At 50.5% G+C, this 14,697-nt stretch overlaps 1 protein-coding gene across 2 annotated transcripts in view; it reads left to right on the top strand.

The window, feature by feature from the left end:
- Positions 1–14,697, top strand: part of LOC121291029 (ephrin type-B receptor 1) — a 550,430-nt gene that overhangs the window by 120,354 nt on the left and 415,379 nt on the right. For both annotated transcript variants that reach the window (XM_041212061.1, XM_041212060.1), the window contains one exon: positions 13,532–13,596. In XM_041212061.1, the coding sequence (XP_041067995.1) occupies positions 13,532–13,596 (65 nt within the window). The remainder of the gene's footprint in view (positions 1–13,531; positions 13,597–14,697) is intronic.

Genomic DNA, 14,697 nt, shown 5'->3' with positions numbered 1-14,697 from the left:
ACTATTACACAGTATGGTGCCATAGTGGTAATCTCACTGGACCAGTAATCCAGAGGACCAGACTAATCCTCTAGGGACATGGGTTCACATCCTACCACTGCATCTGGTGAAATTTAAAGTCATTTAATAATCCGGAATTGAAAGCTAGTCTCAGTAATGGTGGCCATGAAACTATCATCAATTGTTGTAAAAACCCATCTGGTTCACTAATGTCCCTTCAGGGAAGGAAATCTGCTGTCCTTACTCAGTCTGGCCTACATGTGACTCCAGACTCACAGCAATGTGGTTGACTCTAAATGGACTTCTGAAATGGCCGAGTAAACCACTTGGTTCAAGGGCAATTAGGGATGGGCAACAAATGCTGGCTTTGCCGGTGGCGCCCACATCCCATGAAAGAATAAAGACATCTCACTTTTAACACAATACTTCATGCCTCCCAAAAGCATAAATATAGTGATGCCAACAGTTAGATCATTGGCACAATTTCACAATGCACTGTTTATGCAGGGTAATTGAGCCAATTTTTTATACTACAACTGACTCTTAAATTTTGTTATGTATCTTTGTCTTCACTGCCGAGACTGTAATTGGCTGGAACTTGGGTCTCATTCTGTGCTGTATGATTCTATCATGCCTTTACCATCTCTTAAAAGAACTATCAAATTAGTCCTAGTACCTCACTACCTCCCACTACCTACAATACATGGACTACAGCAGTTCAAGAAGGCAGCTCACCACCACCTTCTCAAGGGCAATTAGGGATTGGCAGTAAATGCTGGCCTAGCCAGCGAAGCTCTCATCCTGTAATCAAATAAAAAAAATTCTTTCCCCATAGCAATATCTTTCTTTTCAATTTTTCCAATCCAGTTGTGAAAGTTATTGTTGAATCTTCTTCCATTGTCCATTCAGATAGCACCTTCCAGATCACAACAACTCACTGTGTGAAAAAAATTCCCTCCAGCTCACCTCTGGTCCTTTTGCCTTACTCGGTCTGGCCTACATGTGACTCCTAAGGTTATTTGACCTCCTGCCAGTGGACACAGTTTTCCCCGATTTACTCTATCAAAACCTGTCATCATTTTGACCACCTCATAATTTTAAGAAAACAGATTGCTCACCTATTATAGAATCTGTCTGATGGGCATTCCACTAAATCAAACGCTGACAGTGAAACTTGGCTCCTATTTACAGGAACAACTGCAGTTCACAATGGTCCCAAAAAAATTGAAATTGGAGTTAGTTCTATTCTGAGGAACCTAAAAGCCTATTTAGTGTTCAACATCCTGACTGTCAGAGGAGCAGATTGGACTAAATAAATTAAAAATAAAGCCAATGGCTTATTTTTCAAGGAATGTTTCCTTGTCTCCATTGGGAACTTGCCCATTTAAGCCGTACTGGGAAGAAGATCAGAGCCTTTCATCTCAAGGCCTGGGACTTGGGTTCAAAAGCATCCCAAACAGATGGGATGGAGGCCTCCTTTTGCTGACAGCTGTTAAGCTCACTGAGTAAAGTGAGCTTGGATCATCTCTGCGAGTCCCAGTGGAAATGAGTCCACTGTGCAGAATTGCCATTCATAATTCTGGCATACATACAAAAAGAAAGACAGATTGGGTACAAAATTAGCAACAAGGATCTGGAAAAAAAGGTTTTAGTCATGGTGGCTCAGTGAATGCAAGCACTGCTGATTAACCATTAACCTTTACTTCTATGTGCATGAATCTCTCTGTGTATTTGTAAGTTAGAAGCATACACCAAAGAAGTCTGTGACCTGAGAAAATACACCAGGTTGTACCAGCTGGCTTTCCCACTGAGACTTTGGATAGAAATGCCTGTTTTGCAAAAATGCAGCTCCCCTTTGCACACTTCAGAGGGTCGGAAATATATTGAACAAGAAACAATAGATGTAAGATTTTTCCTTTAACTGTATGCACAATGTAAGTGCCAAAACCCATCTCTTGAGGTGGCATTTTATGCAATTTTCCTTAATTTAGTAAATCTTCCCTTAGTTGAATGAGATTTGATTCCTGTGTGTACTAGAAGGTGTGTTACTCACGACACACCTCGCCCACTGGCACACAGTTCAGTCTGGCAACACCTGATTGATGAATTGTGGATTAAGGCCTGCAAGGTCAACATCCTCTCAAACAATTCAGTCCCTTTGTGGCATATTAAGCGGGTCATTGGGGGTACCTGAGAAGGAGGACTGGTTTGGGAATTGTTCAACTGTAATGTGTATGAAAACCCATATCATCAAAAGTGATTGTCAGCAGTGTTATTCGCTGTTTGATTACAGCCCAGGCAAATAGGCTTCACTCTTGGTTCATGAATGTTATCTCAGTCTGTGCTAAGGTCCAAGGGTTGTACAAAATAATTATGACCTTTCTGAATAAGTATAATACACAAGAGGCATTTTAACCTAGGAAATTCCAGCCTCTTCCTGATTTCCCTGAAGGGATGGTCTCACCGTCTTCGATGAAGTTGCCGAGGAAGATCAATAATTCACTTTCTGGCTCATTTGAGTTGATGTTTGTTATTCAAATAGAACTTTTTTTTGGACTTGTTAGTCCCAGCTTTAACTCAGGGTGAAAGTCAAGAGTTGGGTTTCATCCTAACCCACAGATCTGACAGCTGGGCTCATTTTAACTCCCAGGCCTCATTTAAATATGCCAGATCCAACTTTCCTCTGAAACTGGAGTCAGTGATGTGAGGAGGGAGGGTGGGAGTAGAGCGGGCGCTGAGGGAAGCTGGCACTAATGACTAACGGGAACAGTTCCTTACATCAAGCTAATTGGATCATGTGATGGTTGGGGCCTAGTGGGCAGGGGAGTGGAGGCGAGGCCCAAAGTTCCCTTGTGGGGCTGGTGGAACACACCTGTGAACCTAAAATAAAAATAAACTCAGCTTCTCTTCTCTTCAGGGCCTGTACTTATTGGCCTGGGTTTCTCTGCTGAGGCCAGCATGGTGGAAATGGCATTGGGTATGAATTGCATCATCAAAGCCTGACCTTTGCTGTCCAATGAGGCTGTTGTTTGCCTGGTACGAAGGCCTCATGCACTGTCTGAAACACACCTGTTAAAATTATCAGTGGGGCTGTCTTTGAGCCTGTATGAATTACAGATTAAACTACATGACACAGCTTTGATCAACCCATGAGAAAAATCATAGGAGCGTTCAAAAGAAGTGTTATTATTTTCTTTGAATGCTTTTGTTTATTAGTTACAAAAATATCGGAGGTGGAGAGAAATCATTTATTGCCTAGCAGTCGAGAATCATTCAATTGGTGTGGGAAGGCAGGACACTGTGATGATGGACATGTTCAGTGACCAATGGCGGGAGAGAGGGCATTGGGCTATTTGAGACAGGAGGTCATGTGATGAACCTCCAGAAATATGTCCAGTCACAGTTGGCAACTCTAGTGTGGAGCTGCATGGACAATATTTTAGCCACTCACAAATCCTGTTTCCAATGGATGTCGGTGGTTAAAATTGAGGAATGCCTTGCTGGGTTTGGAATGGGGCACAAATTGAACCGCAGTGGTCAACAGCTTTGAATCTTTTTTTGAGTATTAGTGGGGTTGCCTTAGGAATAGTGTGGATCTTTTTAAACAAGGTATTCATTGCGGAAGCGCTAATAGATTTCATGGGAGACCTTAATGAAGACTAGTATTTGTGGAATCCTTTCAGATCAAAGAGTTTTTAAAAAAAAACTATTTGAGTGGCTTCATTAACAAGATATTTTTATGTTGAGTCTCCAAAATGAGTTGAAAATGACAGAATAATATAGAAAAGCAATCTTCTTTCAGGCCTCCTTGCTACAATGCTGATATTATCTGTGTGTAATTATTACAACTAATAGCTGCAGTATCGTACCTAGATTAATTCAATTTGATGGATGGCAAGACTGTCACAAAATTAATTTGATGCTGCATTTGACAACACTGTGGAATGTAAACCTAATTCTCCTTTAAATGGAAACAGTATAATTAAAAATACTTGATGCTTAATAGATTTTGAGCATGTTTACTTAATGAAGTCCATCCAGTTTGAGGTTTTTTGACCTTTGCCCGTCATTCAGGGGGTTTTGACAGTATTATTTCACGGTGATTCCGCTTTAATGAATAGCTCTTTGCAGTTTGAAGAACTGTTTTATTTTTCTTGCAATATGTTGTCCCATAGCACGACACAGGAGGAGACAAAACCAAGAGTTGTCCCAGGGTAAAGTGAGGTTAGAAGGTGAGAGGACTGGACCAGGTGCACAGAGGAAATCCAGTCCCCATTTTGAAGTCATTCTTCCCACTGTGCTTCCACTGGTTGGAGGCTATAATTGCAGTGTGACAAGTTTACATAGGCTACAATTGTACATCCCGCAGGCCAGTAGCGCCTGACCCATCTAGCTGCGAAATAGTGCGAGATGACGTCAGGCGGGCGTCCTGACATCATCGCGCACTTGATATCTCAGTTGGAAGCGTGCCCACTGACAATTAAGTGGGCAATTAAGCCCATTAAGAAGGCAATTGAAAGTGATTTTTCATGGCCTGTCCACTTTTACAGTTGGGGGATGGGTCAATCAGCCAGACGGCCTTTTAATTTTTGCTCCAGGGCGGGATGAAATCTCCATGGGGAAATAAAATAAAAAGAGATATCTGGGGTAGAATTTTTCCATCAGCGTGTGGGGGGGGGGGGGGGGGGGGGGGGGGGGGGTGGGACCTGCACACCGACGCATAAAATGACATGCAGTGATGTTGGGCACGCATCCTGACATCACCGCGTGCCATCGCGATGTTTCGGTGGGCGGGCACGCAACAATGTCCATTGCGCGACCGCCATTAATTAATGGGCCACTTAAGGCCCTTGAGGCTCCAATTGACCTGGATTTTAAGGCGCCTGTGCAACGAGCCAAGGATTGCACGGGCGCAACAGCAGGCGGGTGTTAGAAATTTGCATGAAGCTCATCCACGGGTGGGAGAAGAGGGCTCAGTGGGTTCGTGAATCCAGACATTTAAAGGTTACTGCTCAGAAGTTAGTGAAACTTGCCTGTGTGAGGTGGAAAAGTTGCAAATGCATAGCAGCTGTTCTCATAACCTTCAGTCAGCACTTTTCAGCGAGGATTTGTTTTGGGGCCAGTAGGTTTCAAGAAGCCTCCCTAAGCCTGGGAATGGGAGCTGAATTCTCCACAGGAGGCACCTCATCGGAGGAGGAAGGGAGGGCTAGAAGGGAGAGGAGGCCAGGAGTGCACATTCAGCCTGCAGGGGAGCCACCTTTGGGAGGCACAAGGGGCGCAGGGCCAAGAGGTTGTCCAAGGCACAAGGGGCTGCAGAAGTTGGCACTATCCTGCTGCCAGGGTATACAGAAGGTGATGCACATACCTCAAATGTCTGAGGTGCAGTGCCGAAGGAGGCTCCATCTCTCAAGGGAGTCAGTCAACTATATCTGTCAGATGATTGGCCCAGAGATCTCAGCTAACTGTATGGATGGACACCCCATGCCAGTGGCTCTAAAGGTCACAGCTGCCCTCCACTTCTATGCCTCCGGCTCCTTCCAGGGCTCGATGGGTGATCTTTGCAGTGTCTCCCAGTCAGCTTTACACACTTGTGTCAAGCAGGTTACAGACGCTCTGTTCAGGCGGGCATTGACCTTCATCCATTACTGCTGGGACCAGTCCAGCCAGACAGAGCAAGCCAGAGGCTTTGTGGCCATTGCTGGCTTCCCCCATGTCCAGGGTGCAATAGACTGTACACATTTGGACTTCAAGGCGCCAGCAGGTGAGCCCGGTGCCTTCGTAAACAGGAAGACCTTCCACTCCATGAACGTGCAGATAGTGTGTGATCACAGGATGCTGATTCTACAAGTCTGTGCAAGGTACCCAGGCAGCTTCCATGATGCCTACATCCTCAGACACTCCCAGGTGTCGGGGCTCTTCAGTGCTTCAGCCCAGCTGGATGGATGGCTGCTGGGTGACAAGGGCTATCCTCTCAGAAGGTGGTTCATGACGCCTCTCCACCATCCAAGAACAGAAGCTGAGCAGCGGTACAATAGAAGTCACATCTCCACTAGGGCTTTTGTGGAGCGAGACATCGGTCTTCTCAAAATGTGCTTCAGATGCCTGGACCGTTCCGGGGGCGCACTTCAGTACCCCCCAGATTGAGTGTTGCTGATCATGGTTGCATGCTGCGCTCTCCACAATCTTGCATTGCACAGGGGGATGCTGTGGATGATGAAGGTGTAGATGGAGTGGCTGCAGCTGCAAATGATGAGTCCAGCAGTGAGTCCGAGGATGAGCACACCAGGGAAATGCTGAGGGGGTAGACGCTGACCCAGGCGTACTCCAGGGAGGCAGGGACACCCGGGACCTTCTAATGCAAGTACCCTTTAGCTAGCACAGCACATATGGATCTCCAACACAAGCCTGGCCTGTCACCTCCATCCTGGAGACCTTAGTGCAAAATCTGTCGGGAAAGGAGCATTGAGGATGGGCCCAGTCAATAAATGTAAATGACACACAAATCACTCATCAAATCTCAGGAATCCATGCACCTGCCCAAGAAAAGAGGCACCCCCAGCCATTTTATATGACATATTTTAATGCTGTAACAAAAGCCTCTTGACATAATGGAAATAAAATAGTGCTGCACTTCACACACAATCAGAAGGAACTCTTAGTGGGGCCAACAAAAAACCACCAGTGATGAACCCAGGGAATGCCTAAGGTGCCTTCATTGTGGTGCTATGTCTTTGTGGTGCCCTCTCACTGGCAGTGGCATCTGAGACAGCCTGCTCTCCCTGCTGTCCTGTTGGCCTCGATGACCTTGGCAGACGTCCTCTGGTCCATGGAGCCTGTGCTGGCCCCGCCTGTTAGGGAGCTGTCAGCTCCGCAGCTGGCATCTCCCCAGTCGTCGCAGCCTCATTGGGTGCCATGGTCAATGGCAGAGGGGCGGAGAAGCTGTTGCCCTCATCCAGAGCGCCCTGAGAGGCACCTGCAGAGACGACAGGTAGCTGCTCCGCCGACGTGAAGTCCGTTCGGCCCTCCCTGCTCATTGTAGATGGATGGGCACCGAGGTGGGATACCTGGTGCCCAACCCACTGCCCACACGGGGCACTGACCACCTGAGGTCATTGCCGCTGTGAGGGATTGCAGGTCCGAGCACAACACTAGGAACCCCTGATCCTGTCCCTGGAGCTGCCTCTCCATGAGAGTCACTACTCTCTCCATGAGACACAATGCATTGGCGATGGTCCACATAGATCCTCCACCACTGACACCAAGCCAAGCACAGCCTCATGTATCTCCACCAGATGTTCCCGAGCACCCGGTCACATGTTAGCACTTGGCTGCATCGCCCACGACTCCAGAGGGTCATCCCCCACTTCAGGCCAGCACTCACATTAATATGCCAGGTGTGTCCTTCCCCCCGCTCTCTCCCGCCCCCAACTCCCTTGGCCACATGCTGCCTTCATCACAGCTGGGAACACACCGTTGTAGCTGCCACTGCAAGGAGGCACAATGACATGGAGCGCAGAGGTCAGCAGATCGATCTGTGTCACGCCACCTTGAACATCCCCTCCCACCATGTGATCACCCTGACTTTGACATGTCCTGGAGTTCGAGCAGTGCGCCTGGGTGCAGACCCTGTGGAGTCATGTGGGTGTCAGTCCACCACATGCTACAGGTGCAGAACCCATCTCATCACCACTCTCTCAGGCTGAAGAACGCATAGGGAATATCTACTGAACTGCCCAGCTAAGGACACATGCCGTCAATGACTTATTGCACTCAGCCCACTCAGACATGGGTGGGGCGCCGAAGAGGGGGAGAAGCTTACACGATGGGTGAAGTGAATGATGCCAACATGTTACTCACCCTCCACGTGTAGAGCAGGTTGTTGAAGTTTCTTGCGGTACTGGGTCCATGAGCGCCGCAACGTGTCGTGGGGGCTCACAACCTCCTCTACCTCCTCCCATGCACGCTTGGTCAAGTGGGGTGACCTCCTCCTCCCATCCTCAGGGACGAGCACCTCCCGCCGTGCTGCCACCTCAAGGCACTCGTCTGAAAACCTGGGCGCACAACGACCACCCGCCCTACCCTCCATGCATGGCTAGCCTCGATGTGCCTTGGCCCTGACCTTTGACCATGGACAGCAGCCTTGGAGCGGCTGCAGCTTGGCCTTTAAACAGGCCGCTGGGTCACCATTCAACCCTGGTGGCGATTGTTGATCTGCCTCTGCCCGCCCACTCCCTCCATCCCCAGGAGTCGGCAAACACGCTGGGTGGACCTTAACTGGCCCGCCCGCGTAAAATGGCGGCACGGTCCCAATCACCACCTCGACCACCTGCGCCCGCTCCCACACGGGGAAAATTCTCTCCCTGGGAACTGTTTTTTTATGAGGTATGCTTTCAGGTGCTCGATTGTGCTGCATGGACATTACTTGTAGAATTTTTTTTTTCTATTCATTTACGGGGTGTGGGCTTCAGTAGCTGGGCCCATCCCTAGTTGCCCTTGAGAAGGTGGTGGTGAGCTGCCTTCTTGAACCGCAGCAGTCCATGTGGTGTAGGTACATCCACAGTGCTGTTAGGTAGGGAACTCCAGGATTTTGACTCAGTGGCAGTGAAGGAATGGAGATATATTTCCAAGTCAGTGACTTGGAGGGGAACTTCCAAGCAGTGATGTTCCCATCTATCTGCTGCACTTGTCCATCTAGATCGTAGTGGTTGTGGGTTTGGAAGGTGCTGTCGAAGGAGCCTTGGTGAGTTCCTGCAGTGCATCTTTTAGATGGTACACTGCTACTGTGTGTCGGTGGTGGAGGGAGTGAATGTTTGTGGATGTGCTGCCAATCAAGTGGGCTGCTTTGTCCTGGATGTTGTCGAGCTTCTTGAGTGTTGTCGGAGCTGCACTCATCCAGGCAAATGGAGAATATTCCATCACACTCCTGACTTGTGCCTTGTAGATGGTGGACAGGCTTTGGGGAGTCAAGAGGTGAGTTATTCATTGCAGGATTCCGAGCCTTTGACCTGCTCTTGTAGCCATAGTATTTATATGGCTAGTCCAGTTCAGTTTCTGGTCAATGGTAACTCCAGGATGTTGGTAGTGGGGGATTCAATGATGATAATGCCATTGAACATCAAGGGGCAATGATTCGATTCTCTCTTGTTGGGGATGATCATTGACTGACACTTGTATGGTACGAATGTTACTTGCCACTTGTCAGCGCAAGCTTGGATATTGCCCAGGTCTTGATGCATTTGGACATGGACTGCTTCAGTATCTGAGGAGTCGCAAATGGTGCTGAACATTGTGCAATCATCAACGAACATCCCCACTTCTGACCTTATGATGGAAGGAAGGTCATTGATGAAGCAGCTGAAGATGGTTGGGCTGAGGACTCTACCCAGAGGAACTCCTGTAGTGATGTCCTGGAGCTGAGATGAATGACTTCCAATAGCCACAACCATCTTCCTTTGTGCTAGGTATGACTCCAACCAGCAGATAGTTTTCCCCTGATCCCCATTGACTCCAGTTTTGCTAGGGCTCCTTGATGCCACACTCAGTCAAATGCTGCCTTAATGTGAAGAGCAGTCACTCCCACTTCACTCTGGAGCTTAGTTCTTTTGTCCATGTTTGAACCAAGGCTATAATGAGGTCAGGAGTTGAGTGGCCCTGGCGGAACCCAAACTGGTGAACAGGTTATTGCTAAGCAAGTGCTGCTTGATAGCACTATTGATGACCCCTCCCATTATTTTACTGGTGATGGAGAGTAGACTGATGGGGCAGTAATCGGCTGGGTTGGATTTGTCCTGCTTTTTGTGTACAGGACATACCTGGGCAATTTTTCACTTTGCCAGGTAGATGCCAGTGTTGTAGCTGTACTGGAACAGCTTGGCTAGGGGCGCAGCAAGTTCTGGAGCACAAGTCTTCAGTACTATTGCCGGAATATTGTCAGGGCCCATAGCCTTTGCAGTATCCAGTGCCTTCAGCCATTTCTTGACCATGTGGAGTGAATTGAATTGACTGGAGACTGGCATCTGTGAAGCCGGGGACCTCCGGAGGATGCCGAAATGGATCATCCACTTGGCACTTCTGGCTGAAGATTTTTGTTTCTTTTATTCTGTGGAGTTCTGCAGCTCCTGGAGCAGCTCTCTGCCTTCAGGGAGCTCAGTGCAAGTGCTCACCAGCACCTGCGGTGACATCAGAGCCCACCCTCTTCCCACCCTCACCGCAGGTGCTCAGCCTTTCTCCGGGCAAGTCTCATGCTGGCTGGCTGTTAATTGGCCGGCCAGCATGAAATCGTGGCCGGGGCTCGATTGCAGTTGGGAGCCCATTTCCCATCCGCTCCCGGCCAGCCGATTGCTCGTGCCCAATGAGCGGAAAATTCAGGCCATAGGCAATTTCTATTTTGCAATAAGGACGTGTGAATTTATAATGGGACATCAAGCATGTAAAGATATAAGATTTTTAATATTATTAGTAGGTAACTGTATCCATTCTTTGATCCATTATAAATTAATATTGTGCAGGCATAGGGTAAGATTTGTTCTACAAAGGTGTGTGGCTTGAGTTGGGCAATTTCCCAACTCAGCAGACCCCCCTTGGTTTACAGGACCTGGTACACCCAATTTTTGCTCCAAAGAGGCAGGTGGGATAGAGTCAACTTGCCAACACCTGAAGCCGATCACAGGTCACCATGAGAGTGGGAGAGTAGCTAGATAGGCTGGTTAGCAAGCCCTTGGAACACTGAAAATGGGGCCTGTTTGAACTTAGCACTGAGTTCAAATGATCCTGCTGGGTTCAGCTTTCCCGCCTGTGTGACCCATCCCCATCCCTCACCCTTTCCCCCTCCCTCTTCCCTCTGCCCCCTACTCCCTCTCCCTTTTACCCTCCGTCTCCTCTTCCCCCTCCCTCTACTCCCGCTCCCCTCCCCCCCGCTCCCCTCCCCCCTCCCATTCCCCTCCCCCCTCCCATTCCCTCACCCTCCCGTTCCACTCCCCTTCCCCTCCCCACTCCCCTTCCCCTCCCCGCTCCCCTTCCCCCTCCCCCTCCCCCTCCCCCTCCCCGCTCCCCCTCCCCCTCCCCCTCCCCACTCCCCTCCCCCTCCCCCTCCCTGCTCCCCAGCCCCCTCCCCCTCCCCGCTCCCCCTCCCCCCCTCCCTCTCCCCTCTCCCCCTCCCCCTCCCCTCTCCCCCTCCCCGCTCCCCTTCCCCCTCCCCCTCCCCACTCCCCTTCCCCTCCCCCTCCCCTCTCCCCCTCCCCCTCCCCTCTCCCCCTCCCCCTCCCGCTCCCGCTCCCCACTCCCCTTCCCCTCCCCGCTCCCCTTCCCCTCCCCGCTCCCCCTCCCCGCTCTCACCCCTTCCCACTCCCCCTCCCCACTCCCCACTCCCCCTCCCACTCCCCCTCCCTGCTCCCCAGCCCCCTCCCCCTCCCCGCTCCCCCTCCCCACTCCCCAGCCCCCTCCCCCTCCCCGCTCCCCCTCCCCACTCCCCAGCCCCCTCCCCCTCCCCGCTCCCCCTTCCCCCTCCCCGCTCCCTCTTCCCCCTCCCCGCTCCCCAGCCCCCTCCCCCTCCCCGCTCCCCAGCCCCCTCCCCCTCCCCGCTCCCCAGCCCCCTCCTCGCTCCCCCTTCCCCTCCCCGCTCCCTCTTCCCCCTCCCCACTCCCCTGCCCGCTCCCCCTCCCCCTGCCCCTCCCCACTCCCCCTCCCCACTCCCCCTCCCCCTCCCCACTCCCACTCCCCCTCCCCACTCCCCCTCCCCACTCCCCCTCCGCTCCCTGCTCCCCCTCCCCTCCCCGCTCCCCTCCCCTCCCCTCCCCTCCCCGCTCCCCTCCCCTCCCCTCCCCTCCCCGCTCCCCTCCCCTCCCCGCTCCCCTCCCTGCTCCCCCTCCCCTCCCTGCTCCCCCTCCCCTCCCTGCTCCCCCTCCCCTCCCCGCTCCCCCTCCCCGCTCCCCCTCCCCGCTCCCCCTCCCCCTCCCCCTCCCCCTCCCCCTCCCCGCTCCCCCTCCCCAGCCCCTTCCCCCTCCCCCTCCCCCTCCCCCCTCCCCAGCCCCCTCCCCCCCTCCCCAGCCCCTTCCCCCTCCCCCCTCCCCCCTCCCCCTCCCCCATCCCCCTCCCCCCTCCCCCTCCCCCCTCCCCCTCCCCCCTCCCCTTTCCCCTCCGTCCCCGCTCCCCCTCCCCCTCCCCGCTCCCCCTCCCCCTCCCCCGCTCCCCCTCCCCGCTCCCCCTCCCCGCTCCCCCTCCCCCTCCCCCTCCCCGCTCCCCCTCCCCGCTCCCCCTCCCCCTCCCCCTCCCCGCTCCCCCTCCCCCACCCCGCTCCCCCTCCCCGCTCCCGGTCCCCGCTCCCTGCTCCCTGCTCCCCACTCCCCACTTCCCGCTCCCTCTCCCCGCTCCCCACACCCATCCCTCTGCCAGCAAAAATGGGATCAGCCAGAAATAGGGGTGGGACTTCCAAATGCGGGTCCTGCCACCATTTTTAAAGGTCTCTGGGGTCGGCCTGACTCCATGATAATCTGGACCAATCAGGTTTAAGACAAAGAAGGAAGGCTGAAGCAAAATGAACTTTATTGGACAGATCAAGAAATCACCCCAGAGAACGTTCCATTTGGACGTGTATGGGTCATGAGCATAGAACCCAACACTTGCTCATTGATTATGCTGGGACTGTTGGATGGTTGAGTATCAGAATAATGGAGAAGAGTGGGCATTTTGTAAAACAATCTTAAATGTTTTTGGGTCGGAACTCTGATAGAAAGGCTTGCACACGGGCTGTGGAAAGAACATGCTCGATGGTCCAATTGGCCTTTTCATGTTACATGCTTATATTTTTCATTCATCCCTTCTCTATCTCTGTACTGTCCCAAAATTAGAGGCTAGTTATCACAAGCTGTCAAAGTCCTGACTTGCCAGAATTTATATTCGAAAGCTAAACATTTGGTGTGGTTACTATTTGTTTAGAATTATAGCATAGAAACAGGCCATTCAGCCCAACAGATCCATCTCAGTGTTTATGGTCCAATAGATGCTCCTCCCACCATTTGAATAGTAATGGGAAATTGACCAATCCTGAGAACTCTGCTTAATAGAACGTGGTGTAGTGACAGTCAAAACTGCAACAGCGATAGATCTCTAAGATCCCTTTAAAGTGGGGCTCCAATCTGAGAATCCGGGACTGCTGCATTTTCGCTCTGTGGGGTCAATTTTAGGCAGCCTCACAGGGTTGAAATGACCCCAAAATGCTGTCACTGGTGATGTGACCGGCACCATTTTTTAATGGGCCTCCAGCCAGGTGTCCAATGTGCCTCCTCTAAATGTTGGGGTCCCATCTTGTAACTGTAACTCTGATTGCCACCTTGGGTCAGGAGTGCTCAGCACCTATACAGCTCCATTTCCATGGAAAATGGCAGAGACGTCACTGGTAACCCAGAATGGGCGATGAATGGAATGGTAATATATAGCCATACTCTCTGATTGTGACTGTGGCTAATGCTCTGTCTCATTGAGTTTGAGGGCTCAGTTGCTGACCTATTATTGTTCTTGCTTCTTCTTTCTTCAGAGACCCTGCTGGATACTCGGACAGCCACAGCTGAACTGGGCTGGACAGCATATCCCTCATCAGGGGTAAGAACATTTCAACTATTTTTTTTTTGCACACAGTTTATTGACAGTCCTCCTCTTCTCAAAATGGTAGCATGAAGAAAGAGAGAAAGAAAGAGAATCAGACATAGACAGCCTCAGGATGCCCCAAAGCACCTAACAACCAATTAATTACTTTGATAAGTTTGCAGTCAGCAAAGTGCCACAAACAGCAATGAGATAAATGACCAATTAATCTGTTTGGTTGAAAGATAACACTTGAGCAGGACACCAGGGAGTTCTTGCCTGCTCTTCTCCAAAATATTGTCATTACTGCCATTTCTGTGCAAATCTATCAATCTCAGCTTTGAAAATTCCAATTGATCTCCAGCATCTGTAATCATTTGAGGGTGAGAATTCAAGATTTCCTTACCCTTTGTCTGAAGAAATGCCTCATAATTTCACTCTTGAATGGTCTAGCTCTATTTTTAAGATTCTGTACCCTTGTTCTAGATTCCCTACCAGAGGAAATAGTTCCTCTGTTTCTACCCTATGTTATTTGTTCCCCTTTTATCCGAGTTGATTTAAACGCCTTGATTAGATAAAACCTCGTGCTCCTGTACTCAAGATAATAAACACCAAGCTAATGGCAGCTGTGCAAATAATCTCACCCTTATAGCCTTCAATGTGGTGAATCTGCACTGCACACATTCCAATATATCCTTCTTGAGGTAAGCGTTCAGAACTAGATAGCTACTCTCTGAGATGAGTGATAATGCCTACACTGCAGAGGAAACAGATGGGGGAGCAGAATATTCACTTTTCTTACATATAAATGGTACAAAGATGCTGCCAAGGAACAGAAAAGATGGAACTACTTAAACTTCTCCAAGCCTATCATTAAATCCTTGCACTTCACTAGTTGTGAAAACAGTAATTATCTACATTCTTCAGTCTAACAACGCACCATGTTTGGAATTCTGACTCACCGCAGCTTTCATGCACCTGGCTAATGCAAAACAAATATTATTCTTGTAATTGATGGAGAGGCGATGATATAAAGGACCCTGTCAGTTACGTTCAGCTAGCCCCTGCCCCCATCCAAAAAAAACCCACTTTCAGCACAAACAACTTCCAGCATGCAGC

This window comes from Carcharodon carcharias, chromosome 2, assembly GCF_017639515.1.
Source record: "Carcharodon carcharias isolate sCarCar2 chromosome 2, sCarCar2.pri, whole genome shotgun sequence".
NCBI lineage: Eukaryota > Metazoa > Chordata > Chondrichthyes > Lamniformes > Lamnidae > Carcharodon > Carcharodon carcharias.
Note: the sequence above shows the minus strand (reverse complement) of the source record. Positions and strands in the feature narration are given on the sequence as shown.